At 38.8% G+C, this 27,480-nt stretch overlaps 1 protein-coding gene across 1 annotated transcript in view; it reads left to right on the top strand.

The window, feature by feature from the left end:
* UNC5D (unc-5 netrin receptor D) overlaps positions 1 to 27,480 on the top strand; it is a 513,075-nt gene that overhangs the window by 395,440 nt on the left and 90,155 nt on the right. The window contains exons 5-7 of the mRNA XM_006086216.3: positions 10,075 to 10,255; positions 11,092 to 11,259; positions 12,969 to 13,133. Of these exons, the coding sequence (XP_006086278.1) occupies positions 10,075 to 10,255; positions 11,092 to 11,259; positions 12,969 to 13,133 (514 nt within the window). The remainder of the gene's footprint in view (positions 1 to 10,074; positions 10,256 to 11,091; positions 11,260 to 12,968; positions 13,134 to 27,480) is intronic.

Below are 27,480 nucleotides of genomic sequence, written 5' to 3' on the forward strand. Positions count from 1 at the left end.
AATCTGCCCTCTCTTGAGTATATCCTGATGCCTCTTTCCTTAAGTGCTGGACACCACATATGTGCAAAATCTTAGCTATTTAATAAAATTGCCCTTTCAGCTCTAAAACTTTGACACTAAATCTGCTGCATTCTTTACAAAATATGTTTCACTGCTCTGCGCACTTTCCAGGTTGGCAATGGTTAACAAGGAAACAGGGAAGGCAAAATGGGGGGGCGGGGGGAGCAAGGACAGTGAGGCTACCTTTTGCAAAACAGCACTACCTTTCTGCACAAAGAACTTTTGTTTGGAGCAGGTAATGACTGGCTTAGTCACAGCTTTATTCCTGATCAATATTTTGGAAAGAACACAAGAGATGATGTGCATTACTGTCTAAAATGTAAAAGCAGTGTCTGAACCACTGACCTGGAGAAATTACACTCAGGAGACTTTAGAATTTGGTTACTTTGCAGTTGTGTTGTTACGTTAAGCATTTTTTTCTTACAGTATATAGTTGTTCTTTCACGATGGCTCTGTGTCTGTCAGCTGAAAGGAAACTTGTGTGGAGTGTACAGTAATCAAAGGGATGAAAGATGAATGGGTGCAGAGCCTTTTTATTTTTAAGCACCATTAACTCAATGGCATCTACCTGGAATGTCGGTGCACTTTGCTGATTTCATTTTGATAATGCTATAAGCTGGTCTCTGATAATTGCCTTCTGTAATTGGAACAAATTTATGATTATGCTAATTCATTCTCAGCCACCCAGTGTATGGAACTGAGCTAATCCATATTTGTCCCAGCATTTCCTTGGCAGATCATTACATGATTAGCCTTTCACTGTGGCTGATGGAATTGTTCTTCTGAGCAGATCTGATTTCTCAGATGGTGTGTATATAGTATATGCAAGTGATCTGTGTTTGCATTCTTTATCTAATTATATGACTTCTATGTCAGCATTTTAAACCAGTTTGATATGAACATTTAGAATTTTGAATGTTCTAATCATTAATAAGATGGCTATTGTCTCAGCACCTGAGTATATATTACATGGCAGTAAGGAACGGGGAAATGGAATTGTTCATTCATTTCCCCTCGCCACCACCTTAAAATCCTTATTTACATACCAGAAGTTGCAGGAGGAATGCAGAAGCAGTTATGAGGCTCCCTGAAAACCAGCTCTTTATCAGCTAGAGAGTTCTTCCCATCCCCAAATAATCCCTTAAAACGCATCAGCACATTACACTGTATTTTAGGTCATTCCTTAGGATACCAAGTTTTGGAAGCATCTCCTACAGCTTGCTTCATCAAATATTCAAAACCAGAATTCGTTTTGCCCTAGCAGATGGCAGTGAGCAAAGGTGGAGTTAGCCAGGAGTGAGAGCCCTTGCACTGTGGAAAACATGGCTGAATGGCAAATGGCAGCCGGTGCCCTCCCTTAAAAATCACCTTCTGATTGCATATCTTTTTCCATTCTTATCTCTATGCCTTGTCCATTTAATGCTGTCTTTTCTGTCTGATCACCATTCTTGACAATGCTTTACATTAATGCAAACATGTCTCATCCGCACTCATGACAATGTAACATTTACTGTTAACAGTGGATCCAGGGTGTTCACTGTTCCCGTGACCATTTACCTGTCAAAATGAATAAAATATAAATAAATAACAGGAGGCTGCTTCTGACTTTCATAACTGAAGCAGGGAAGTGAAAGGACAACACTGATCTGACAAGAGAAACACAATGTCAGAACATAAAGTTCCTTAGAAGTCAGGCCTCTACAGAGATCCTCATGACTGTCATTTCATTCAGCATCAGGGAGTGTGATTCTCTCTGTGATCATTAGGTTTCCATTGCTTGCCTGGTTCTGCTGCTGTGGCTTCCCAATTAAGCTGAATTTCTGCTTCCTTTTGTGATGCATAATCAGATAAGTAAAGCTAGATTGAAGAAACTGCTGTGTAGGTGGCTTTAAAACCAATCCACACAGATTGGAAAAAGAAGGAAGACAAAGGGGAAACATGATAGTACTGTTATAAATAACTTGAAGGAAATATTAACAAGGAGAGAGAAGAGGACAGGTGACATCTAATCTCGGAAAGAGGGGAAGAGAGTAATGGCCTAAACTAACATTAGAAGGTAATATGCTCCCTTATGAGTAAAGAGATGCCATGCTTATCAGTGGTGAAGTCCCAGTGAAGACATATGCGAGTATGCCAAGTCAAACTATGGGAAATGGTAAGGAGCCGCCATTTATTTGGTCAACAAGAGACATAAAAAATGGCTCATGTCTTGTGGTAGAAAAATTACTTGAAGACTACCAGGTCAAATTCTACGATTTGTCTAGTATGTTAACTTAGCTCACATAATCTGTAAAATGGGAAGAATAAGATTTTCTTTGCCTACTTATTTTTTGGGGGTAGCTATTGTGAGGATCAAGTGAGATAATGTATTGAATAGCTATGTGTGCCCTTGTGCATATAGACATGATAACCAGTATCTCTGTGTGTTTCTTTGCCTTTTATTCAAGATCACAAGACAGCTGCTATTTGTTCAGAATCACATTCATGCCTATACAGGTGAACAGCAGAAATGCCTTCCCCTTTTCTCAGGAAAGCACGTGCTTTTCTGTAAGTCACCCAATAGGCTTAGATGCAACTGGCCACCTTAAATATTTTAAGACTGCTGACTGTATCAGATTGTAGGGTCTACTTGTCCCACTCATTTATTCTCATTAACAAAAGCAAAATGAGACACCAGATAACATTGAGAGGGTTACCATAACTTCTCATGAGCTATATGGGGACAAATATTGTTTAATTTTATTTATTCATTAATTTAGTTATAATTAACACCCATTATTAGCTTCAGGTGTACAACATAATGATTCTATATTTGCATACACTGTGAAATGATCACCTCAATAAGTCTAGTTAACATCACCTTATATAGCTACAAAATATTTTTCTGATGATAACTTTTAAGATTTACTCTTAGTAACTTTCAAAATATGCAATGGGAGTATTATTAACTTTAATCACCATGGTGTACATTATATCCCCATGACATTTATTATGTACTGGAAGTCTGTATCTTTTGACCCCTTCACCCATTTCTCCCACCCCACCCCTGTCTGTGGCATCCACCAATCTGTTCTCCATATGTATGAGCATGGGGTTTTCTATGTGTGCTTTTATTTCTAAGATTGCACATATAAGTGAAAATTATTTTGCAAATAACATATGGTCATTGCATCCAAATCTGGCAAACTATGTGGACGACTGAGCACAGTCATGATGTGACTTAAAGTGAATGAGGCATTTATTGGTTAGATCAATTTCTTAGTGTGCATGTCTAGAGGCCCACCCATAGTTGCTGTGGAACCCCATCTTTATTCTGCCTTTTCCACTCTGTCCCCACCCTGGTGTCCATGGGTGCCATCTCAGCTTAGCCCTTCACCGGCTAGAATGCATACCTCAGCCTTCTGTTTTCTCATAGAAATCCAATCACACTTGTTGTTTGGTAAGATGGTACCTTTACAAAAAGTTTGAGAAGGTATGTAGGGAGGGAATGACCACATTGTGAACTGCTGTGGCCTTCCAGTATTTCCCTAGATCTACACCACATCCCTCTAGTGTAGTCTTGTCTCTCCACCAGTTTCATCAGACAAGGTTGTCTTCTTTTAACAACTACTTTAAAAATGTCTCTACTAGATCATATCTACGCTCAACCATGGGATATAAAGCAAAGAATAATCTCTCTCTCCCTTGGCCCAACCCCTAAAATGCAGTTTGAACCTTTGTTGTATGCGTGTATGTGTATCCCCAGTCTCTAAATTTGCATGTACCTCAATTTGGGCTAGAACATTTATTCCACAGGTGCCAGTGAACATCCTCTGAAGTAGTTGCTATGTAATATATAAGATTTTAAATGTTGTTCATGTTCTTAAGGAGCTTGCCAATGAGTAGTGGAGAAAGTGATCACAGGTAATGAGTAGATGGATTGAGAAGCTTCAAATGTCATAAATCTAAAGTTACATCTATTTTATATTGAGTCTAGCAAATCCTAACTGGAGTACTGGAATTCTGGCATAGAAACACTTGGTAGATAATAACTGGTGCTGATTGGCATTTTTTGTGGAATATGAAGGGAGAGTTCAAGTTGATACCATCTAGAGTCAAAGGACAAAAGGCTTTGGATCCTCCTATTAAAGTGGCTTTTTCTTTCTAGTCTAATATTTTCTCCCCCATTTATAAATTGTTAATAACACCAGTCACCTCATTCTTTTACAGAATATTAAAACTAAGAACAGGAACTTGGGAATTCTGACTTACTATCTGATGGAAATAAATATTTAGGTGTAAGGTTTATGTATGTGTATAAATGTCTCTGGCAAAGGAAAGAAGAGGTAAAATATCAGGACTCATGCAGACATTTTCAAATGTAACTCAGATCTCAGGCAAAATACTCTACCACTATTTCAAAGATGGTTCCCTCCCCCATCCAATTACATCACACTGCCTATTGTTGAGAAAAATCTATAGACTGGTCAATTACGTACCTTCTGTCCCCAGCTAACCAGAATAATGGATCAGCAACTGATCATGCTGTCTGGCATGATGGTCTGCTTTTTCCAGATTTGTTTATAAACTGGTAAAATCTACAAATTGCAGACCATCTGCACGTGGCACTATGTTCATGAATGTGGACATCCTGCAAAACCATCAGCTCATTATCTCTAAGTAACTAGTTTCTGTACATGCTTCTAACTTGGATTATCCATGTAAACTAAATAGAAACCAGATGAAGACCTGTTTCTCTGAGGGGTGCATGTTGCCAACAACCTTCAGAATGTTATGCCTCTCTGTCAAAAAGATGACCTGTTTGCCTGAGGTCATTTGGATCAATTATACAAATGTTCCTTAGTCTGGAAGTGGTCAATGTATTGATCCCATAATGCTAATTTGAAAATTTGTATTGCTTTTGTTAAGAGTTTAGGATTTTTCTTGTTGACAACCTCTTGTGAAATAATTTCTGAACTCAGTACAGATGCCCTTATGTTACTTAAAGAATACTGTACATAAGTTCAAAAGGTCTTTGATGCTTGCCAGTCACTTCTATGAGGAAGCCTTGAGAGGGGGTTATGAGACATGAACAGTAATATTCTAGGGTGATGGGGGAATTCCTATCTAATGAAAAGGAATTAACTTTAGGGACGACACTGAGCTCCTTTTTGTGAAACAATCACTAGGAGCCAGAAAGCTGGTGTGTGGAAAAGAGAAAGTAAATTTACTTCTGTTCATGGATATGCTATGTTTGGCCCTTACAATATATTTTGTAATATATGATCTATCATGTTAGAATCAAGAAATATTACATTAAAATATACACCATTGGTTTCTTGTGAAAGATGGAAGGTCCAGTTACACTGGCAACCCTAGTCTGACCTGCCTGGTGGCTACACATTTGCACAGGTCCTGTGATCTTCATTTTGTCACAGTTGCCACCACTTCCCATACACAGTGACGCCAAATAGTCCATAAATTTGAAGACCATTTTGAAACATGAAAAGCAGAAGAGATTTTAAACAAAATGAGCTCATTGTCAGTTTTCATGACACTAGCATTTTTTTAAATACTCTTGTCTCTATCTAAAGTGGGAAAACAAAAGTAGAAACAAAGCGATGACATTTTTTAAGAAAAATTAGTGAGTTCATTTCTTTGTGGAAATGAAGAATGGGCCCTTGTCATTAATATGCAAGCGATGCACATGGATGTCTCACGCACAGGGCCACTGCGGTGATTTATGTTACTTCCCTGGCCCCCAGGACCGTTTGAGTTTGGAATGGCTGGTGTAGGGAATGCTTTTTCGTATCTTATTTATTAAACTATTCTACATTAGGAGCACTTAGCTCATCAAAAATGTCTTAAAATTTCGCTAAGTGACAAAAGCATAAATCCCAAAAGCAATCTGTCACTTTTATTAGCCCAGAAAATACCAAACTGATTTCCTCATAAAGATCCTGCCATCAGTTAAATGGATAAACTATTAGGTTATGAATAAAAATAGCCCCACAATTATGAGTCTACTAATGTACTGATTGTTTATAGACATAATAGGATTGATGAACCTCAGCCACGACAGCATAAACACCACGGGTACCAGAATGTGTATATCTACAACACCTCATTCATCCTATATCGATGATTTTCAAACTATGATTTGGGAGACCCAACAGCAGGTCATTGTATATGTCCACAGTACATGCAGGTGGGTAGGGGGATAGATTGGATGACAGGGACAAAGTATATGATGGCAAAAGATGTGCACTGGACATCTCTGCAGGGTATGGTTGACATAGAAGGGGAAAGATGTGAATGATCTCCTCTGGAATTGTGCAAACTTGGTCTTGGCTATGGTCAATCTTATACAGCTTAGGGCCCCTCACTTCTGCACCAGTCAGAAGATCTTTCCTTGTTAATGTGTTTTTAATTTTGAGCTTCAGATAAACTAATTCAAGGAAACATTTTATGGCAAAATATAAATTTGAAAACTACTGTACTACATGAGACTAAAAGAGTTATTTCTAAGATAAAGTGATTGTTTTCAGATCACTAAATAGCTTTTCTTTGAAGGTGCCACAGTTAACCAACAGGAAGAAAAGAAATTACCCTAATCTTCTCTGAAGATTTCTGTGACCATATATTCTTCCAAATATTTTTCAATTTTTAAAGTGTGTGTGTGTGTGTGTGTGTGTGTGTATATATATATATATATATATATAAATTTTGTTGTTTTATAAGTTTATAACAGTAATCATATAATTGTGCATTTTGACTGTCATGTATTATGAGCATTTTCTGTGTTTTCACTAGTTGAAATCATGATTTTTAATGCCTATATAATACTAAATCATATTGTTGAAACACAATTTATTTAAACAAAGCTCTATTTGGCATGCATGTAGCTTTGGCATAATTTTTCCTTTTTCTTTCTTTTTACCAAAAAATAACTTATTGTGGTTAAGGTTTTGTTTATAGCCCTAATGCCTTTTTTTAGTAGCTTCCTGGGATCATAATTATAAGAACAAAAGGCATTACTATCTTTAAGACTAGCTGATGGAGATAAATTAAAGCAGGATGGGGAAGTGAAGGAAACTTGCTATATATATATATATATTAGAGGCTCAATGCACGAAATTTGTGCATGGGTAGGGTCCCTAGGCCTGGCCGGCTATCAGGGCCGATCTGTGGGGCGACTGGTGGGGTGATCAGGGGGCCCACGCTGGTACCTGCCTTGGCCGGCCTGGCGCTGCCCACTCGCCGACTGGCCCTGCAGCCCCCCACTGCTGCCACGGGTCACCTCCCTCTGCAGGGTGACCGGCAGTGTGATGGGGGGCTCCCACTGGCACCGCCTGGTGCCTGCAGGCTGGGGACAGCTCCTGCATTGAGCATCTGCCCCCTGGTGGTCAGTGAGCATCATAGCAGCCGGTCATTTCACCATTCGGTCAATTTTCATATTAGGCTCTTATTATATAGGATATATATATGTATGTGTGTGTGTGTGTGTGTGTGTGTGTGTGTGTGTGTTTTGTTAATCTTCACCTACCAGTATACACACACACACACAGACGTATGCATATAGTGGTTTTTAAACTATTCAGATTTTCCTCAGATCATCACAGCATTAACCTCTTACTTATTCAAATTGTGGCAAATGTTTTCTTAGTTTGTTGGCCACTTCATTGTGTATATGTTTTAAATTTTCAATTTGAAGCCAAACCTCTACCTGATGATTAAGGCTTTAATAGACTCTGGGCCAAGTTTTTGTTTTTTGTGGGTTTTATTTTCAATCACAGTTTACATTCAATTATCATTTTTTCTTCTTAGTTCCAGGTGTACAGCACAGTGGTAGACAATCGTGTACAAGATCTGGTCAGGAAAGCTTTCTTCAATTTCCAGGTGCTGGGACTTCCTTTGGCTTTGTCTCCAGGGACACTGCCCAAAGGGTTTTCTGGCTAGTTAACTCACAAGGAATAATTTACTTATAGGCCAGGGCTGACTTTCCTGACTTCCTCACCAGCTGTTTGAGGGGAAGCGTGGAAAATGATGACTGAGGTGGGGGCACAAGGGAACAGCTTTCTAAGTGCTACAAATCTCAGGAGTAGGGAATTAATCAGAAAACCAGGCAATTTACGCTCTGAATTTCAGAGTCAGGAAGAGTGTGGGGTGGGACAAAGCTTCCAGACCTACTTTAGCAGGCAGATCTGTTCTTTCAAAACTCCAATCCTATTGGCTTTAAGTGTGTGTTTCATCCCAAATATTGGTGACAGTGTTACTCCCAGCTTTTATTTTCTTGGGGTGATGTGCATTTAAATGTTTATTTTCATCGTACCCATAAAATATAAAATTCATGAAAGAATAAACTATCTGGTTAGTGGGGAATGGAGGACATTTGTCACAGACTGGTGGCCAGATGTGACATAAACTTGGTTGCACTGTCCTGCTTCGCTCGCCAGAGCAGTGCTTCTGGGCTGTGGGTCATTAGCCAGTGCCACACCTCCAGGCTGGACCGTGGGGTGGGTAGTCAGCTTGCTTCTTTACTTCATGGCCCTGTATCACATTGGTTTTTCAGCTCATCTCCATGTTTTTAAGCAGTTCTCAGACCTCTTCTTTTGTCTATTTGCTATCATTTTCTTTTCTAATATTGACTTTTTCTAGGGAGGATTTGAGATGGTGATGATTTAGGTTACTCTAAACTCTCATTTACATGTTGGCACTTGAGATAAATATCATTAAAGGTTTTCTTCTGATAATCCCTTTTTATAGAGATTAGCATATCTTGATTACATCAAATTGTTATATAACAGATGCCACTTGTTTATTGGTAATAAATTAGAATTCTCAAGATTTAAACATGAAATGAGGCATCTTCTTCTAAAAGCAACTCTCAATGATCTGTGCTAATGGTGGGCAGAATGATGAAAAATGCCCTACTGCGTATGTTTCTGTGTGATGGCTCTGGTGTAGCCACTGCCCTTGCTTTCAGTGCTAAGTAATGACTGTGTGCAGCATATGCTGATAACTAGAGCTAAGCAGTTACTGCCAAGCAAGAGATGTGTACAGTGCTACCAAGATGGTGTGAACAGTGGAGAGGTTGTTCAGATGTGGAAGCAGAGGACAAAATGAGGAAGGAGAGATGTTAGTTCAGGGGAGGACTGGCCTGCTCGGTGAAGTAGGGGAGGTATAGGTAGTGTACCCCAACTGGGGGGAGGATGAGGATCTAGGGAGCAGACGGTTCCATCTGTGTCTTCTTCAGGTGTTCAAGGTAAAGAGAAGTTTGGACCAAGGATAGGATTAGGGTGGAATTGGAAGAAGAAAATAGGTCAGAAAAAGCAAGTCCGAGATGGGACTAGCCTATGCTCAGAGGATGTGGGAAGTGAGCTTCCCCAGAAGCAAGGATGGACCTTAAATGTGGTAGATGTCTAACCCCATCTAAATAGCCACTGAATCAATGACGGAATGGCATGATCACCAAAGAAACCTATACCCGAAACTAGGGAACACTGAAACTTGAATTTATGTGCCTATGATTGCCCAAATATATATGACAGTGGCCTTTACACATTTTCACCCCTTTATTAAAATTTGTTTAAATTGAAACGTACTGACTTGAAACTTGCCTGACAACATAATATTCTCTCAGCACAAAGTACATGTGCTGCTCTCTGAGCTCCATTATGCACCAGTATTGAAACATCATCATAGTCATCAGAATTCTAATAAAATGAAATATAATGAAATGACCTAATTGCAGTCACCTCTTTTCTCTCTTCCACTGCGTTTTTAGAAAATGGGTCAAAGTCAATAGGAGGCAGTCCTTTTCCTGACTCCAGTTTATTAACTTCAGTATTCATTTCCTGAATATACCAAATTTCCTAATTAAAAGGGATGGCATATTGAATAAAGAGGGGGAAAAATCATTGCTATAGGTCTCTTTTCCGCACATCAAAATTGCTCACCTTCCAATTCAAAAAAAAAAGTGTTTTGTGGTTTTTTTTAAATGACTTGTAAAGTTAACATTCTTTCTTCTTATAGGTGGAATGGCTGAAAAATGAGGAGCCCATTGACTCAGAACAAGATGAGAACATTGACACCAGGGCTGACCATAACCTGATCATCAGGCAGGCGCGGCTCTCAGACTCCGGGAATTACACCTGCATGGCAGCCAACATCGTGGCCAAGAGGAGGAGCCTGTCCGCCACAGTGGTAGTTTATGGTAAGACCAGCCCAAAAGCCAGGAATGGAGTACAGAGAGCAGAGAGGTAGAGGGATGTGTGTTTTATTGCAATTTAACTTTCAGAGCTCAAAGGTCTTAGGGGGCCATCCACCACTGTGTTCTCTCCTGCCTCTCCCATTTGGCAGGTGGGAACACATTTCTATGGCTATTAATGTTTGCTCCTTCATCCAACATTGGACTTCCATGAGGTAGACAGTGATATTTCCAATCACTCTAGATCAGAAAATAATTTTAGAAGTTATTTTCTTCCATTGTGTTTGTATTGAAAAAGAATTGAGGTGGGCAACTTCTGCTCCCCTCCCCCATCCTCCCCAGACCTGCTTGTGGGAAGTTTTTCTCCTGGCATACAAAATCCACCATAAACAAACATCACTATTTGCTGAATATCTCAGGTATTGTATAAAAGAAATACCCAGCTATTTAAGTAAAGGCATTCCTTTCTACAATAGAAGAGCCCTGGGATTTATTTTTTGAGGCATTTAAAGTAATAGAAATTCAGATGCTGATATTTTCTTCTTATACTCTGGATTTTCAAGTGCTTTAGAGATATGGTAATGAGTTCTTTCTATTTTTCATAATTTTTCAGCAAAGAAAATGATCTGTGTCCCTCCTTATATCAGATGGATAGGCTGAGGGGCACAGATGAGGTTAAGCCTAGTCGCTCACCTCATGATGGAGCAGCCAGTGTGTGTCTGCAGGGTCTCTTGGTCCCTGGATGCCTAACTCACAACACCTGGCGCAGTGGCTTGCACATAGTAGGCAATCAGTAAAAACCTTTCTCCTTTTTTTTCTCCCCTCCCCATTTTCTCTCTCAGTGAATGGAGGCTGGTCTTCCTGGACAGAGTGGTCAGCCTGCAATGTTCGCTGTGGTAGAGGATGGCAGAAACGTTCCCGGACCTGTACCAACCCAGCTCCTCTCAATGGTGGGGCCTTTTGTGAGGGAATGTCAGTGCAGAAAATTACCTGCACTTCTCTTTGTCCTGGTGAGATATACAGACTCCTCCCTTTCCCCTTTTGATCCACCAACACTAGTAAGCTGGTGTGAAGCATTCAACATATCACCCTTTCTCAAAGTGACCCTCTCCCAAGTTCTTATAGAGCCTTTGTCCAAAGTGCTGATGTAGAACTCAATGTAATAGCAAGAACATGGGTGAAATACCTCTGTTTGGGGGCATATGTAGTTTTTAATACTCAAATGACCCTGAACACTCACCATCAATAAGCCAAATGCTTTGAAGTATTTTTATACCTCCCGTGTTTGATTGGACTAAGCCATGCCCTTCTCTCCCTGGGTTCTCCCATTCTGTGGCATTAATTTTTATAATAGCTAGCAGAAATTAAGTTGTCTGTGAACACAAAACAGGTACCAAAAATGTGACTCTTTATTATCAGTTGCCAATCCACCAAGCTTACCAGTTTTAGCTCTGTATTTATCTACAATACAGCTGGCAGAGATTGTACAGCATCACAGCAGTTTATTCTACATTTGATCTATGCTTGCCTTCCTTTCTGAATAGAGATAGACTACACTTGCCAAATATGGCTTTTATAAGTTATTTTGTTCATCTCTTACTGGCTCTAACCCAATTTATACAATGAGAAATAGATGAGATGGAAGATGACTTTCTTTATGGAAAACATATCCTCCCACTGAGAAATAAATTGATCCTGGGTCTCATATGCATTATGAAACATTAACTCCAAGAACACTGGACTAGAGCCTCTTGACTAAAATTTCAAATCTAGTTCCACTCAAAGCTAAGGTGAGGCTCTCACCAGCAGTGTATTCTTGGAGTTTCATTTTGCATTTATTGAGTGCTTACTATGTGCAAGATACTTTTACACACGTAATCTTATTGAACTCTGTGTTGTGAGTTTTATTACCCCCAGTTGACAGAAATAGGCTAAGTGACTTTCTCAGGGTTGCTCAGCCAATAAACTGGCAGTCAAGGACTCAGACATTCTGTTTTACATTCAGTATTTTGTGTTACCCTATTCCTAATTGCTCTTGATTAAAAACTGCAAATTCATAACCCACATAAACATGGTTGGAGTATTCCTAGGAGGTAATGGGACAATTGCCTCAAACAGCTGCCATGATCTCGAGGGTTGATTTTTAGTAGAATTCAGTTTGTTCAGTTCTGCATATAGCAGCAATTTATAACCCACGAAATTCTATTTATATAAATCTTGGTATCTTGGGGTTTGACTGACCTGTTTTAGTTTAATACTATCAATATGGGTTTATTGTTTAGGGGGTTTTAGGGCTTAAAGATAGTTCATTCTGCTCTCTGTTCTAAACTGTCAACACCCAAGGCAGTGGTGACTACCACTGGTTACTGCACACTGTTTATCTGTCCATCTAAGCTGCACTTGAGCGTGAAAGACTGGGGAAGAATGGATAATGACATTGTTAGCCAACCCAAGGGCACTGGTAATGTGAATGCTCTGCTCACCTAAATTCAGTAATTGGTCTCATCCTGAAAGAGCTAGAGAATTACACCACTGCTTTTGCTAGTCTATCTCTTTAGGAAAGAAACCATGGAGAGAAGATAAATGAATATGTTATTTTGTTTTTTGTTGTGGTGGTTATTGCTTTAAAATTCAGCTCTAAGAACAGCAATCCTGGGGTGAGTCTCCTGACCGCTGCCTGATTCATTCTAATGATGGTTCCTTTGGTTTCTCTTTGAAGTGGACGGGAGCTGGGAAGTGTGGAGCGAATGGTCAGTCTGCAGCCCAGAGTGTGAGCATCTTCGGATCCGGGAGTGCACAGCACCACCCCCAAGGAACGGGGGCAAATTCTGTGAAGGGCTAAGCCAGGAATCTGAAAACTGCACAGATGGTCTCTGCATTCTAGGTAACACCTTCTGTTTAGCATCTTCGGTGTTTGTCCATAATATGAAAAGAAACGTCATAATTATTGTGTTAAATATGTTAGCAGAAAGCAAAATCTCCAAGAGCAAAAAGAAAATGGGTGAAAAGTGTAGAAAAGAAGACATACATTTTTAGTAAAGCTGGGGTGACTTTGAATATTTTATCATTGTCAGTTTTATAAATGTGTATACTTACTATTGATTTAACTAGACAAGGTTTTAGAAGAAATGATGTAAGAAGACATTTTAGACTTTTTAGTTTAGCAATTTTTTTCTTTTAGTAGCCTTCATCTTAAGTTTGGTGAAATTCAGATCACTATGTCTGTATTTCTCCCAAGAATTATATAGCACTATAAAGCACTTAATCATCTTCAGAGACCATGGTTTTGTGGCGAGGGATGTGTTGTGACTGTTATCTTACAAGTGGGGGCTGGGATTTATGACACCTGAGGAGGTGGGTGGCTTTGTATCAAACTGGTCTGGCAGAGCAAGAAATGGAGTGTGCATTTCAAAACTCCCAAGCCTTTATTCCTGAGATTACATTCTTCCATCTCCAAGTGACTCTGCCTGAGTATGGGAGGATCAAATAGTCACAGAGAGACAGTTTTCATCTGGCGCTGTCCCTCACTACCTTTGTGACCCTGGATAAGTTGCTTATGTCTCTGACTCTAAGTACCCCCAATGGTACCCAGTTTTGGTTATTGTGAAGACTAACTGACAAAAGAATACACTTGATATTTCATGGCACAGAGTAGGTGCTCAGTAAAGATGAACCCATTCTCCATCTGCCCACTCATTGAGCTAAGGTGTACTGATTTTGCTTAGGTCCTTAAGGAACAAGAGATTCAGGGCATTGAACTAGGAAAATACACAGCAAAAAATAACATAGCTCAATACCAGTGTGTCACTTTTTATTTGGGAAGATGGCAGGATGAAGAAAATATCTATTCTAAGTTGGTTTTATTTTTCTAAATCAATACAACTGGGTACCCTTGAAAACAAGCATATTCAAACATAACTTATATTTTTTTAAAAAGAAGTCTATATGTTTAATACATTGGTTAAAATGATTAATATGTTTTTAAATGAGCAATGATGGTATTTTTTGGTGGTTTTTTTGTTTGTTTGTTTGCTATTACAAGTATCGAGTACCTGCATATGTCAGATACAATACACGGAACTGTCATAGAATGCAACCTAGCCCCCAGTCTCAGTGATGGAAGGGCCCTGCACTCTAATAAATATATTCCAATCATTTGTCTTCCTCAAAATGCCTTTGCCCTTCCAAAATGTAAGGAAACCTAACACAAACTCAGTAGCAAGAGGTTTAAGGAAATATGTTTCTGTCTACTCTTGACTGTTACCAGATTTTTCTGAAATATACCTTGGAAGTATGACTATTTTTTTAAACATGTAGCCATATTTGAATTGATAGTTAGAACAATTAGAACTGTGACACTCATAAGTCTTCTAAAGAGGTGTTGATAATATAACTATTTGGTTATCAACTGAATTTTAGATAATCATAGTCATAACTTTCCCATCAACCACCAGTGAGGTCTGCACTGGAGGATATCAGGCCTAAACCTTACTTGACTAATACTTAATCCAGTTACCATTGAAGATGGATAATGGTTAGCCCTTCAGGTAAGAAAGAATTGTTATCAAGTTCAGTGATTAAGAGTTGTTTAGCCCTGAAATTAATTACCAGCACTGAGAGGGTATTGGACAGTCTAGATCAGTGATGGCGAACCTATGACACGCGTGTCAGAGGTGACACGCGAACTCATTTTTTGGTTGATTTTTCTTTGTTAAATGGCATTTAAATATATTAAATAAATATCAAAAATATAAGTCTTTGTTTTACTATGGTTGTAAATATAAAAAAAATTCTATATGTGACATGGCACCAGAGTTAAGTTAGGGTTTTTCAAAATGCTGACATGCCGAGCTCAAAAGGTTCGCCATCACTGGTCTAGATCCCAACTCTAAAATTTGAGATGTCGTGTTTGTCAGGGTTTTCCAGAGAGAACCAACGAGATATACAGATAGCTAGATAAATGAGATTTATTATAAGGAATAAGCTCAGGTGATTATGGAATTTGGCAAGTCCCAGATCTGCTGAGCCAATGTCCCAGTTCACAGACTGGCAGGCAGAATTCTCACTTGAGAAGGATCAAGCTTTAGACAGACTGGGTGAGGCCCTGGGAAGCAATTATAGAGAGCAATCTGCTTTTCTTAGTCTGTGGATCTAAATGTTGGTTTCATCTGAAAAGACCCAGGTAATGTTCAGCCAATTACCTGGGCACCTGATGGCCAGTCAAGCTGACACATAAAATTAACCATCACAGATGCATATGTACTTGTGAAGTTCCAAAGTTTAGTTCCTTCCTTTGAGCCAGAAATGGCCATAGTTCAGACAGTGGCTTTTCCTGTGGGCATTGACCATGTATGGTTTTAGTCATGTGTGTGGTTTAATGGGTATTTCATTCCCATCACCCATAGTGGAAATAATATAACTAGGAAGACAATGAGGTTTGAAATATGTTCAGCATTGAAGGTGTGAGTATAGAATGCTATGTGAGCCTTTTTTTTCTATTCAGTTTACTCATGCCTGCATTCCCTTTTCTGCTTAAGCATGTTTTCTCTAGCATCTTTTGTCTGTAGTGTGCATATTTGTAACTCTGTCAGATGTGATCAAGAATATTGATGGCTACAAGGAGTTATAAATTGATTAAATATATTTATGTATCACTGAGAAAGGGGTATGTAACACCAGGATATATTCTGTCCTTTCAGACAGAGTGGCTACCACTATCAACAAAAATGGATAACAGATTACTATCTCTGCAGGAAGCAATGAACAGCATTCTAGTTAAAAGATGCCATTACCCCTGTGCACCTCTTGCTGGCACTCTGCTCCAATGGTCTTGGTGAAACTAGCTGTGCTCTCAGGATAGAGATTCAGTGAAGGCTGTTTGATTAAAATAGCATTTGCCAACAACTTTATGGAGCAGTAGTTTTGTGAAGGATCTAGGTCATGTTACAATTTGGGAATTTTCTTCATCCTCATCCTATGTTTTCATCTATGCCAAAAAGACCCTAAAGCAGTTCCTCAACTTCTCTTAGAAGACCTATAATTCTTTGATTTTTATTTAGCTTTCAACAAAGCATCTGGGTTGCCTTTGTGGTCCCTGAGGGTAGTGTTTCTCCAAGAGATGGACCTGCCAGCTCTGAATGATCACTTTAATATTTGGGTGTGATTGTTGCTTGGCCAGTTGTGACTGGAGCACAAAAACTTTAGTGTGAATCTGTCACAGATGGCCACACCTTGGTGCTCTCATCAAGAAATTACATGCCCCGCCCTAGCTGGTTTGGCTCAGTGGACAGAGCGTCAGCCTGTGGACTGGAGGGTCCTGGATTTGATTCCAGTCAAGGGCACATGTCTGCGTTGTGAGCTTGATCCCCAGTGGGAGGTGGGTGGGAGGCAGCCGATCGATGATTCTCTCTCATCATTGATGTTTCTATATATCCCTCTCCCTTCCTCTCTGCTTAATCAATTGCTTAATCAATAAAAATATATTTAGAAAAAAGAAATTACATGCCCCAAGATTGGTGATAGTAAGATTATTTGCCAATAGCAGTTGGTGAAAGATCCAAATTGAAAGCATAAGCTAATCCTCTGATGCCTTTCTTTCCAGAAAGATAATTTTGTGACATATTGTTGAGAAATAAGAACTTGTGTGGATCCCTGTTTTCTAACCTTAAACACTAGAGTCAGGTAGTTTTTTGACCATGTCCTTTCTGCTTGCTGAATTTAGCTTCATCTATGCTCTGAGGAGTACAACCGGAGGTAAATGACATATGCATGCCTCACTGACAGGAACAGAAGGGTGAAAATGGCAGGGTATTTAGCTTGATCCTAAGAAATAAGAAAAGCCTGCTCCCTCTTTCTTTACTCCAGCAGATAGAAAACTAAGGGCTTTGACTTGAGAAGATTAAATAGACCTGCTTCAGAGGGGATTAGTGCCTTGAGGTGTAGTAAGACTGAAGCCAGAGAAATGCCACAGGGGCCTGAAAGAGAGAGGAAATCTTCAAGGCTGAGCTACCTGATAGTTAATCCATCCTTCTGGTCAGGATGTAAGATAGGTCAGTTCAACATTGATAGCTCAGAAGTGGAAATATCAGTTAAACTGTGGTTTGTTTTCATTTCTGATGGATACATTGATAAGAAAAGTTTGAATTGACAGTTTGGAAACCACATCAAGGACAAAGACAATAGCAGGTTCGATTAAACAACCCCAAGCTTACATTTAATAATCTAACAACATTATCTATTGAATGATCTACTTAAATGACCTAAAAGAAGCACCTGAAAAGGTGAGCCTGTAATTACATCAAAGTAAAGGTCATCTTGGTAAGCATTTTCTCTTAGGCTATTCTCAATGTCATTGTCATCTTTACAGTAATTACCCAAGTCCCTTCTCTGTCTTTCCTAGGACACCATTCTGAAGTTAGCTCAGTGCATCTGAAACAAGTTTTACATTTGTATATAGGATTATAATGGATAGGTGTCCTTTTACCTTAGCAAAACCCATCATTTCCTTTCTTTAGGCAAAAAGTCATGAATCATACTTGACTCATTCTTAAACTTTTTGTTGGATAAGTTCATATTTCAGAACCAGCTGCACTGCACAATTCCTTAATTATAGCGTAAACTTTATATAGCAAAGAAATGAAAATGGCGTAGCAAGATACAATCCATTCTTAACTTGTCATGAATTTTCCAGCTGCTTGCTAATTCTCCCAGGTAGTTTTAATATTACAAACCCATTTTCATTCCATTTACTGTACATAGTAGGTGCTCCTTTTTATAATAGCTGCTTTCTACATAACAAACAACTGATTAATTCAGAGTTGCCTTCATGTATACTGCATAGCAAATGTGAATACAGTATTGCAAATCCACAAGAGTAAATAAGAGGGTAGGTTTGGGAACATATGGTATCATTAGCTGCTTAGCAACAATCTCTCCCCCATGCCCCAATGAACACTTTACCATTATGGGACGCAATAAGAAGACCAGTGACTAACAAGCTTTAAAGAGACAGAGTAGAATGGCTCATGACTAAAGTTTCCATTGTGCTTAATTAAAAAAGAAAATAAAGCAGAGAGAGCTCCATACTCATGTGTCCTAGTGAAAGCATTTTTTAAAAAACTATGGCTAAATGTTTCGTTTTTGTGCTTAAATTCAAATGCCATGAGTAGAACTGAGCATAAAGAGAATGAAGATAAACCATATATGACAAATTATCATAAAATGTCTCCCCCTTTGTTATCCACCCACTAGACTTTTCTACTTTTATGCCTTGTTAATAAAAAGATAGCCTTCTGGTCAAGATGGCGGAGTAGGTAAATGCAGTGCTGGCCTCCTCCATGATCACATCATCATCACAACTAAATTATAGAACAGCCGTGGGCAAACTACAGCCCGCGGGCCGGATCCGGCCCATTTGAAATGAATAAAACTAAAAAAAAAAAAGACCGTACCCTTTTATGTAATGATGTTTACTTTGAATTTATATTAGATCACACAAACACTCCATCCATGCTTTTGTTCCGGCCCTCCGGTCCAGTTTAAGAACCCATTGTGGCCCTCGAGTCAAAAAGTTTGCCCACCCCTGTTATAGAACCATGCTCATTGAGAACCACCTGAAGACTAACTGAACAGAACTCTTTAAGGATGTAAAGAAACCACAAAAGACTGGTAGGAGGGGTAGAGATGCGAAAAAGACAGGTCTCACACCCACAGTATGCTCATTAGGAATAAGGAGGGGTATCATAGCTGTGAAGCTTTCCTTGAGGAGCAAGGGATCTAAAACAGTTAAGATATCTTTTTTTATCCAGGAAATTTACCCCTATCACCATCTTTATTTTCTCATAGACCTGTGCTATATGTACATAGTCATGACAGAGTAACCAAGGTAAGAATTTTTTTTTCAGCCTATAGAAATCAAGGCAATTAGTTTGCCCACATCTCTCTTCTATCCACTTTTTTCTATTCCTATACACTTTACTTCCCAACATATATCAGTATGTACTTTTTTATACTCGGCTTAAATTATTTTGGTGGAATTGGACAGGAAGTGCTATGTCTTGCTTCGGAAACATGATCTCTGGCAGTTTCTCTCAGGCACATCCTGTTCACTTTATCGACTTTAGAAGAAGAATTGAAATAAAACACCTCCACTGTAAATAGGAAGGACTTTAAAATTAAATTTGGGCATCTGGAGAGCAGAAGCAGGATCACATTACTTAAAGTGGGAAAAGACAAAAACAAAGCAAACTGAAACAAAAAATCCAAGGAAACTAAAGAGACAAATAAGAACCAATCCCCATGATAATGTAAACTGGATACAGAAAACCTATTAGAAAACTTAAAAACATTTCTTAAGGAAATGAAATTTTAGCCACTCAACCAGAAAGTTGGTGGAAATGCAAATCATTACAGCAAAAGTAAAAATATTTTGTAGATAATATATGCCTAAGAAGCACAGGGAAGGAAGTTCTGAACTAGGCATTGTTAGAAGACACAGAGGTTGAGCTTCCATGAGGCTGACCCAGGAGGGATCTGCATTGATTTGGCATTCAGAGCAAAGGGTGAATAGCCTTCTACTGCCCTCTATGATTCTGTTTATACTGGTTATCCTGTTTGCAAATTAGGGATAGACATGAACCTAGAATTGCAAGAAATAAATGAGCTGGGCCTACAGGATTCAACATTAATCCTGTTTAGAAAAGAACAGGTTGAAAACTCAGGAGTTTGGGGGTCAGATTTCTTGAGTTTGAATTTTGATTACAACACTATGAGCAAGTTTCCTAGGCCTTAATTTACTTATCTATAAAATGAATGTTGTAATAGTGCCTCATAGAAAGGATTTGTTTTGTTTTTGTTTTTAGGAGGAAATAGGCAAATCTATGCAAAGCATTTTGCATCCATAGTAAAAACAATAACTATTGTGTGTGTGTGTGTTCTAGTAAAGGGATTCCTGTTTCAGAAAAAGTTATGTTTTTCATGACCTACAAAGGTACTGACAGTGACACTATAGATATTTAGTTAAAACATTTCCTAGTACATCTATTAACATAAGTGTATTTGTCATTAAAATATATTGTAGGTTCACCATTTTATCCTCTTCTACCTTTTTTGCTTAATTTCTCCACCTTTTTTACCGAGCCCCTCATCAGTCCTCCCTTCTGACAGCTGCCAGTCTGTTGCTATGAATGAATTTGTTTCTATTTTGTTTGTTAGTTTAACTTGTACATTTGATTCCACATTAGATTCCACATGTAAGTGAAATCATATGTACTTTTCTTTCTATGACTGGCTCATTTCACTTAATATAATACTCTCCAGGTCCAAACATCTACTGATGGGTACTTGGGTTACTTCAAAATCTTGATTATTGTAAATAATGCTGCAATGAAATAGGGATACATATATTTTTTGAATCAGTGTTTTGGGTTTCTTCAGATATATTCCCAGAAATGGAATCACACAAAAGGAGGGCATAGTTAAAAGAATAAAATGGCAACAAATATGTACCAACAATAATCACTTTAAATGCAACTGGCTTAAATGCACCAATCAAAAGACATAGGGTAGCTGAATGCATAAGAAAATAAGACCCATGTATATGCTGTCCACAAGAGACCCACCTCAGAATGAAAGATATACAGACTAAAAGTAAAGGGAGGATGGAAAAAGATATTCATGAGAATGGAAATAAATTTAAAAAGCTGGGGTAGCAATACTTACATCTGACAAAATAGACTTTAAAACAAATATTAAAAGAGTTAGAGACAAAGAAGGACACTACATAATGATAAAGAGATCAATCCAAAATGAGGATATAACCCTTGCAAACATCTTTGCACCCAACATAGAAGCCCCTAAATATATCAAGTAAATCTTGATGGACATAAAGGGAGAGATTGACAGTAATATAGTCACAGGAGGGGATTTTAACACCCCATTGACATCAGTGAATACATTTTCCAGACAGTAAATCAACAGTGTAACAGCTGCCTTAACTGACACACTAGATCACATGGATTCAATTGATATCATCAGAGCATTTCACCCCAAAACAGCATAATATACATTCTTTTCAAGTGTACATGGAACATTTTCTAGTATAGACCACATATTAGGACACAAAACAATATTCAATAAGTTTAAGAAAAATGAAATCATATCAAGCTTTTTCTCTGACCATAATGGTATGAAAACTAGAAATCAAGAAAAAGACTGAAAAACACATAGGGGCTAACTAACATTCAATGAATGGGTTAACAATGAGATCAAGGAAGAAATCAAAAGAGACATCAAGACATATGAAAATGAAAACAATGACCCCAAATCTATGGACACAGCCAAAGAAGTTCTAAGAGGGAAAGTTATAGCAATACAGGCCTCCATTAAAACAAAACAAAACCTTCAAATAAACAATCTAACCTTACACCTAAAGGAATGAGAGAGAGTGAGAAAAGTCCAAAGCAAGTAGAAGGAAGGGAAAGGAAGATAAATATAAAGATCGGGGGCGGGTGAGTGGGGGATGGGACAAAGTAGTCTAAAAAAATTAAAAAATAGAAAAGTTTAATGAAACAAAGAGGCAGTATTTTGAAATGATAAACAAAATTGATAAAACTATAGCAAGACTCATCAAGGGGGAAAAAAAGGAGGGCCCAAATAAAATCTGAAATGAAAGAGAAGTGACAACTGACACCACAGAACTACAAAGAAATATAAATATCACATAATCTCACTTACATGTGGAATCCAATGAACAAAATAAACTGACAAATAAAATATTTTTATATACTAATAACAAACTATCAAAATGAGAAATTACTAAAACAATCTCTTTTACAATTACATCAAGTAGAATAAAATTCCTAGGAATAAATTTAACCAAAAATTTGAGACTTGTAATTGGAATAAGACATTAAAGAAATTGAAAAATTTGCAAATAATGGAAGGCCATAAGTGCTCACAGATAGGAATAATTAACATCTTTAAAATGTCCATACTACCCAAAGAAATCTATAGATAAAATAAAATTCCTATCAAAATATCAGTGGCATTTTTCACAGATTTAGAATGTATAATCCTAAAATTTACATCACAAAAGAAAAAACAAATGGGACTTTATCAAACTAAAAAAATTTTTGCACAATGATGGAAACCATCAACAAAATGAAAAGAACCTATTGAATGAGAGAAGATATTTAAGGAACTCATACAACTTAACACCCAAAACACAAAAAAAATTCGATTAAAAAAATGAGCAGAGGATATGAATAGATATTTCTCCAAAGAGGACATACAGATAAGCAGTAGACGTATAAAAAGATACTCAAAGTCATTAATAATTAGAGAAATGTAAATTAAAATCACAGAGATATAACCACACACCTGTCAGAACAGCTGTCATCAATAAATTAATGAATAACAAATGTTTGCCAGAATGTGGAGAAAAGGAATCTTCATGCACTGTTGGTGGTATTATATATCAGTGTGGCCACTATGGAAAACAGCACTACCATATGATCCAGCAGTTCCACTTCTGGATATATATTTGAAGAAATCTAAAACACTACTTTGAAAAGATATATGCACCCCACTGTTCACTGCAGTATCCTATATAATAAAAGGCTAATATGCAAATAGACCAAATGGTGGAACAACCAGAACAACTGAATAACCAAACAACCAGTCGCTATGACATGTGCTGACCACCAGCGGGTGTGTGCAGAACATGGCGGGTGTTGGCCGCGGCAGGATGGTGGAGCAGGTGAGCAGGGGCACCAGACCAAGTCAGGGCACCAGACCAAGGTGGGGCACCAGTTGCTGTTATCTTGGCGAGCCTCTGGTGGTTACTGAACATGCTTTGTTCCCACACACTGCGGTCCCACCTAGTGCTCGCACCTGCTGCTGGTGCCAGTCCCGCTCGCACCCGCAGCTAGCGCCAAAGCTGCTGCTTGCACCTGCTGCCAGTGCCCGGTGCTGGTCCCGATCACTCGGCACCAGCAGCAGGTCCAAGTGGCAGCTGCCGGCCCTGATAGCCCCTGAGGGCTTCTCCACCTACCCCTGCTCCTGAGGGGCAACTGGGGCAGCAACCACCACTCCCACCCACTGACGGCACCGGCCCCGCTCATATCTGCTGCTAGCATCAGCTCCAATCACTCTGCACCATCAGTGGGTGTGAGGGGAATGGCGCCATCAGTGTGTGGGAACGGCGGCGGCAAGAACGGGGCTGCCAGCAGACAGGGGACTGGGGGCCACGCAGGGGCATGGAGGATGGGCCGAGATCCACTCCTGTGCCTACTGCAGCCTCGCGGCCCACAGTTCCTTTCAAGGTGCACGAATTCGTGCACTGGGCCCCTAGTTATTTATAATAGCCAAGGTATGGAAGCAGTCTAAATGATTTTTTTTTATTGCTAAAAGTATTACAAAGGGTATTACATATGTGACCTTCCCCCCCACCCCCCCGCCCTTGACAATCCCCTGGCCTCCCTTACCCCCCAGTGTCTTATGTCCATTGGTTATGCTTATATGAATGCATACAAGTCCTTCGGTTGATCTCTTACCCCCCTCACTCCTGCCCCCCAACCCTCCCTGGCCTTCCCACTGCAGTTTGACAATCAGTTTGAGGCAGCTCTGCCTCTGTATCTATTATTGTTCAAAAGTTTGTAATGGTCTTTATTATCCATGAATGAGTGAGATCATGTGGTATTTTTCCTTCATTGACTGGCTTATTTCACTTAGCATAATGCTCTCCAGTTCCATCCATGCTTTTGCAAATGGTAAGAGTTCCTTCTTTTTTACAGCAGCATAGTATTCCATCGTGTAGATGTACCACAGTTTTCTAATCCATTCATCTGCTGATGGGCACTTAGGCTGTTTCCAGATCTTAGCTATGGTGAATTGTGCTATGAACATATGGGTGCACATATCCTTTCTGATTGGTGTTTCTAGTTTCTTGGGATATATTCCTAGAAGTGGGATCACAGGGTCAAATGGGAGTTCCATTTTTAGTTTTTTGAGGAAACTCCATACTGTCTTCCATAGTGGCTGCACCAGTCTGCATTCCCACCAGCAGTGCACAAGTGTTCCTTTTTCTCCACATCCTCTCCAGCACTTGTCGTTTGTTGATTTGTTGATGATGGCCATTCTGACAGGTGTGAGATGGTACCTCATTGTTGTTTTGATTTGCATCTCTCAGATGATTAGTGACTTTGAGCATGTTTTCATATGTCTCTTGGCTTTCTGAATGTCCTCTTTTGAAAGGTGTCTATTTAGATCCTTTGCCCATTTTTTGATTGGATTGTTTATCTTCTTTTTGTTAAGTTGTATGAGTTCCCTATAAATTTTGGAGATTAAGCCCTTATCAGATATGACGTTGGCAGATATGTTTTCCCACGCAGTGGTTTTCTTGTTTTTGTTGATGGTTTCTTTTGCTGTGAGAAGCTTTTTATTTTGATGTAGTCCCATTTGTTCATTTTCTCTTTAGTTTCAACTGCCCTAGGAGCTGTATCAGTGAAGAAATTGCTTCTGCATATGTCTGAGATTTTGTTGCCTTTGGATTCTTCTAGAATTTTAATGGTTTCCTGTCGTACATTTAAGTCCTTTATCCATTTTGAGTTTATTCTTGTGTATGGTGTAAGTTGGTGGTCTAGTTTCATTTTCTTGCATATATCTGTCCAATTTTCCCAACACCATTTATTGAAGAGACTATCTTGGCTCCATTGTATGTTCTTGCCTCCTTTGTCAAATATTAATTGAGCATATTGGTTCGGGCTAATTTCTGGACTCTCTATTCTATTCCATTGATCTATATGTCTGTTCTTGTGCCAGTACCAGGCAGTTTTGAGAACAGTGGCTTTGTAATACAGTTTGATATCTGGCATTGAGATCCCACCTACTTTGTTCTTTCTCAGGATCGCTGCAGGTATTCGGGGTCTTTTTTTATTCCAGATGAATTTTTGGAGAGTTCGTTCTAGATCTGTGAAGTAGGCCATTGGTATTTTAATGGGAAGTGCATTGAATTTATAGATTGCTTTGGGTAGTATGGACATTTTAATGATGTTGATTCTACCAATCCAAGAACATGGTATGTTCTTCCATCTCTTTATGTCTTCCTCTATCTCTTTTTTCAACGCCCTGTAGTTTTCTGAGTAGAGGTCTTTTACCTCTTTAGTTAAGTTTATTCCTAGGTATCTTAATTTTTTTGGTGCGATGGTAAATGAGATTGTTTTTCTAATCTCTCTTTCTGAAAGTTCACTATTGGTGTATAGAAATGCCTCAGATTTCTTGGGGTTAATTTTGTATCCTGCTACATTGCCAAATTCATGTATTAAGTCTAGTAGTTTTTTGATGGAGTCTCTAGGGTTTTGTATGTATAATATCATGTCGTCTGCAAATAACGACAGTTTTACTTCCTCTTTTCCAATTTGGATGCCTTTTATTTCTTCTTCTTGTCTAATTGCAATGGCTAATACTTCCAGGACTATGTCGAACAGGAGTGGTGAGAGTGGGCATCCCTGTCTTGTTCCTGTTCTTAGGGGAAATGGTGTTAGTTTTTGTCCATTGAGTATGATGTTGGCTGTGGGCCTGTCATATATGGCTTTTATTATGTTGAGGTATGATCCTTCTATTCCCACCTTGCTGAGAGTTTTTATCAAAAATGGGTGTTGGATTTTGTCGAAAGCTTTTTCTGCATCAATTGATATGACCATGTGGTTTTTTTCTTTCAATTTGTTTATGTGATGTATCACGTTTATTGATTTGCGGATATTGTACCATCCTTGCATCCCTGGGATAAATCCTACTTGGTTATGGTGTATGATCTTTCTGATGTACTGCTGGATCCGATTTGCTAAGATTTTGTTGAGGATTTTGGCATCTATGTTCATGAGGGATATTGGCCTGTAATTCTCATTCATTGTGTTGTCTTTACCTGGTTTTGGTATTAGGGTGATGCTGGCTTCATAGAATGAGCTTGGAAGTGTTCCTTCCTCTTGAATTTTTTGTAGTAGTCTGAGGAGGATAGGTTTTAGTTCTTCCTTGAAAGTTTGGTAAAACTCCCCTGAGAAGCCGTCTGGTCCTGGGCTTTTGTTTGCTGGAAGCTTTCTGATGACTGCTTCAATTTCTTCCATAGTTATTGGCCTATTGAGATTTTTAGATTCTTCCTGATTGAGTTTTGGAATGCTGTATTTTTCTAGGAATTTGTCCACTTCCTCCAGGTTGTCTAGTTTGTTGGAGTAGAGTTGTCCGTAGTATTGTTTAACAATCATTTGGATTTCTGTGGGGTCTGTTGTTATTTCGCCTCTATCGTTTCTGATTTGGTTTATTTGGGTCCTCTCTCTTTGCTTCTTGGTGAGCATCGCTAGAGGTTTGTCAATCTTGTTTATCCTTTCAAAGAACCAGCTCTTGGTTTCATTGATTTTCTGTATTGTTTTTTTGGTCTCTATGTCATTGATTTCTGCTCTAATCTTTATTATCTCCTTCCTTCTGCTCACTCTGGGGTTTTCTTGTTGCTCTCTTTCTAATTCTTTGAGTTGTAGAGTTAGATGATTTACTACCATTTTTTCTTGTTTTTTGAGATAGGCCTGTAGAGCTATAAACTTCCCTCTCAGGACTGCTTTCATTGTGTCCCATAGGTTTTGGATTGTTGTGTTTTCATTGTCTTTAGTGTCCAGGATGTTTTTAATTTCTTCTTCGATCTCATTGGTAACCCAATCAATATTTAATAACATGCTATTCAGCTTCCAAGTGTTTGAGTATTTTGGGTTGTTTTTATTGTAGTTTATTTCTAACATTATGCCATCGTGGTCTGAGAAGATGCTTTTTATGATTTCAATCTTCTTGAATTTGTGGAGACTTTGCTTGTGACCCAATATGTGGTCTATTTTTGAATATGTCCCATGAGCACCTGAGTGGAATGTATATTCCATAGCTTTGGGGTGAAGTGTTCTGAAGATGTCAATTAAGTCCATCTGATCTAGTGAGTCATTTAGGATTGCTGTTTCTTTGCTGATTGTTTGTGTAGAGGATTTATCCAGTGATGTCAGTGGTGTATTAAAGTCCCCTACTATGATTGTATTGTTGTCGATCTCTCCTTTGATATCTTCCAGGAGTTTTTTTTTTATGAATTTGGGTGCTCCTGCATTGGGTGCATATATGTTTACCAGGGTTATATCTTCTTGTTGTATTGATCCCTTTAGTATTATGAAGTGGCCTTCCTTATCCCTTGTTATGGCCTTCAC

The sequence above is a fragment of the Myotis lucifugus genome, unplaced genomic scaffold (assembly GCF_000147115.1).
Source record: "Myotis lucifugus unplaced genomic scaffold, Myoluc2.0 scaffold_26, whole genome shotgun sequence".
NCBI lineage: Eukaryota > Metazoa > Chordata > Mammalia > Chiroptera > Vespertilionidae > Myotis > Myotis lucifugus.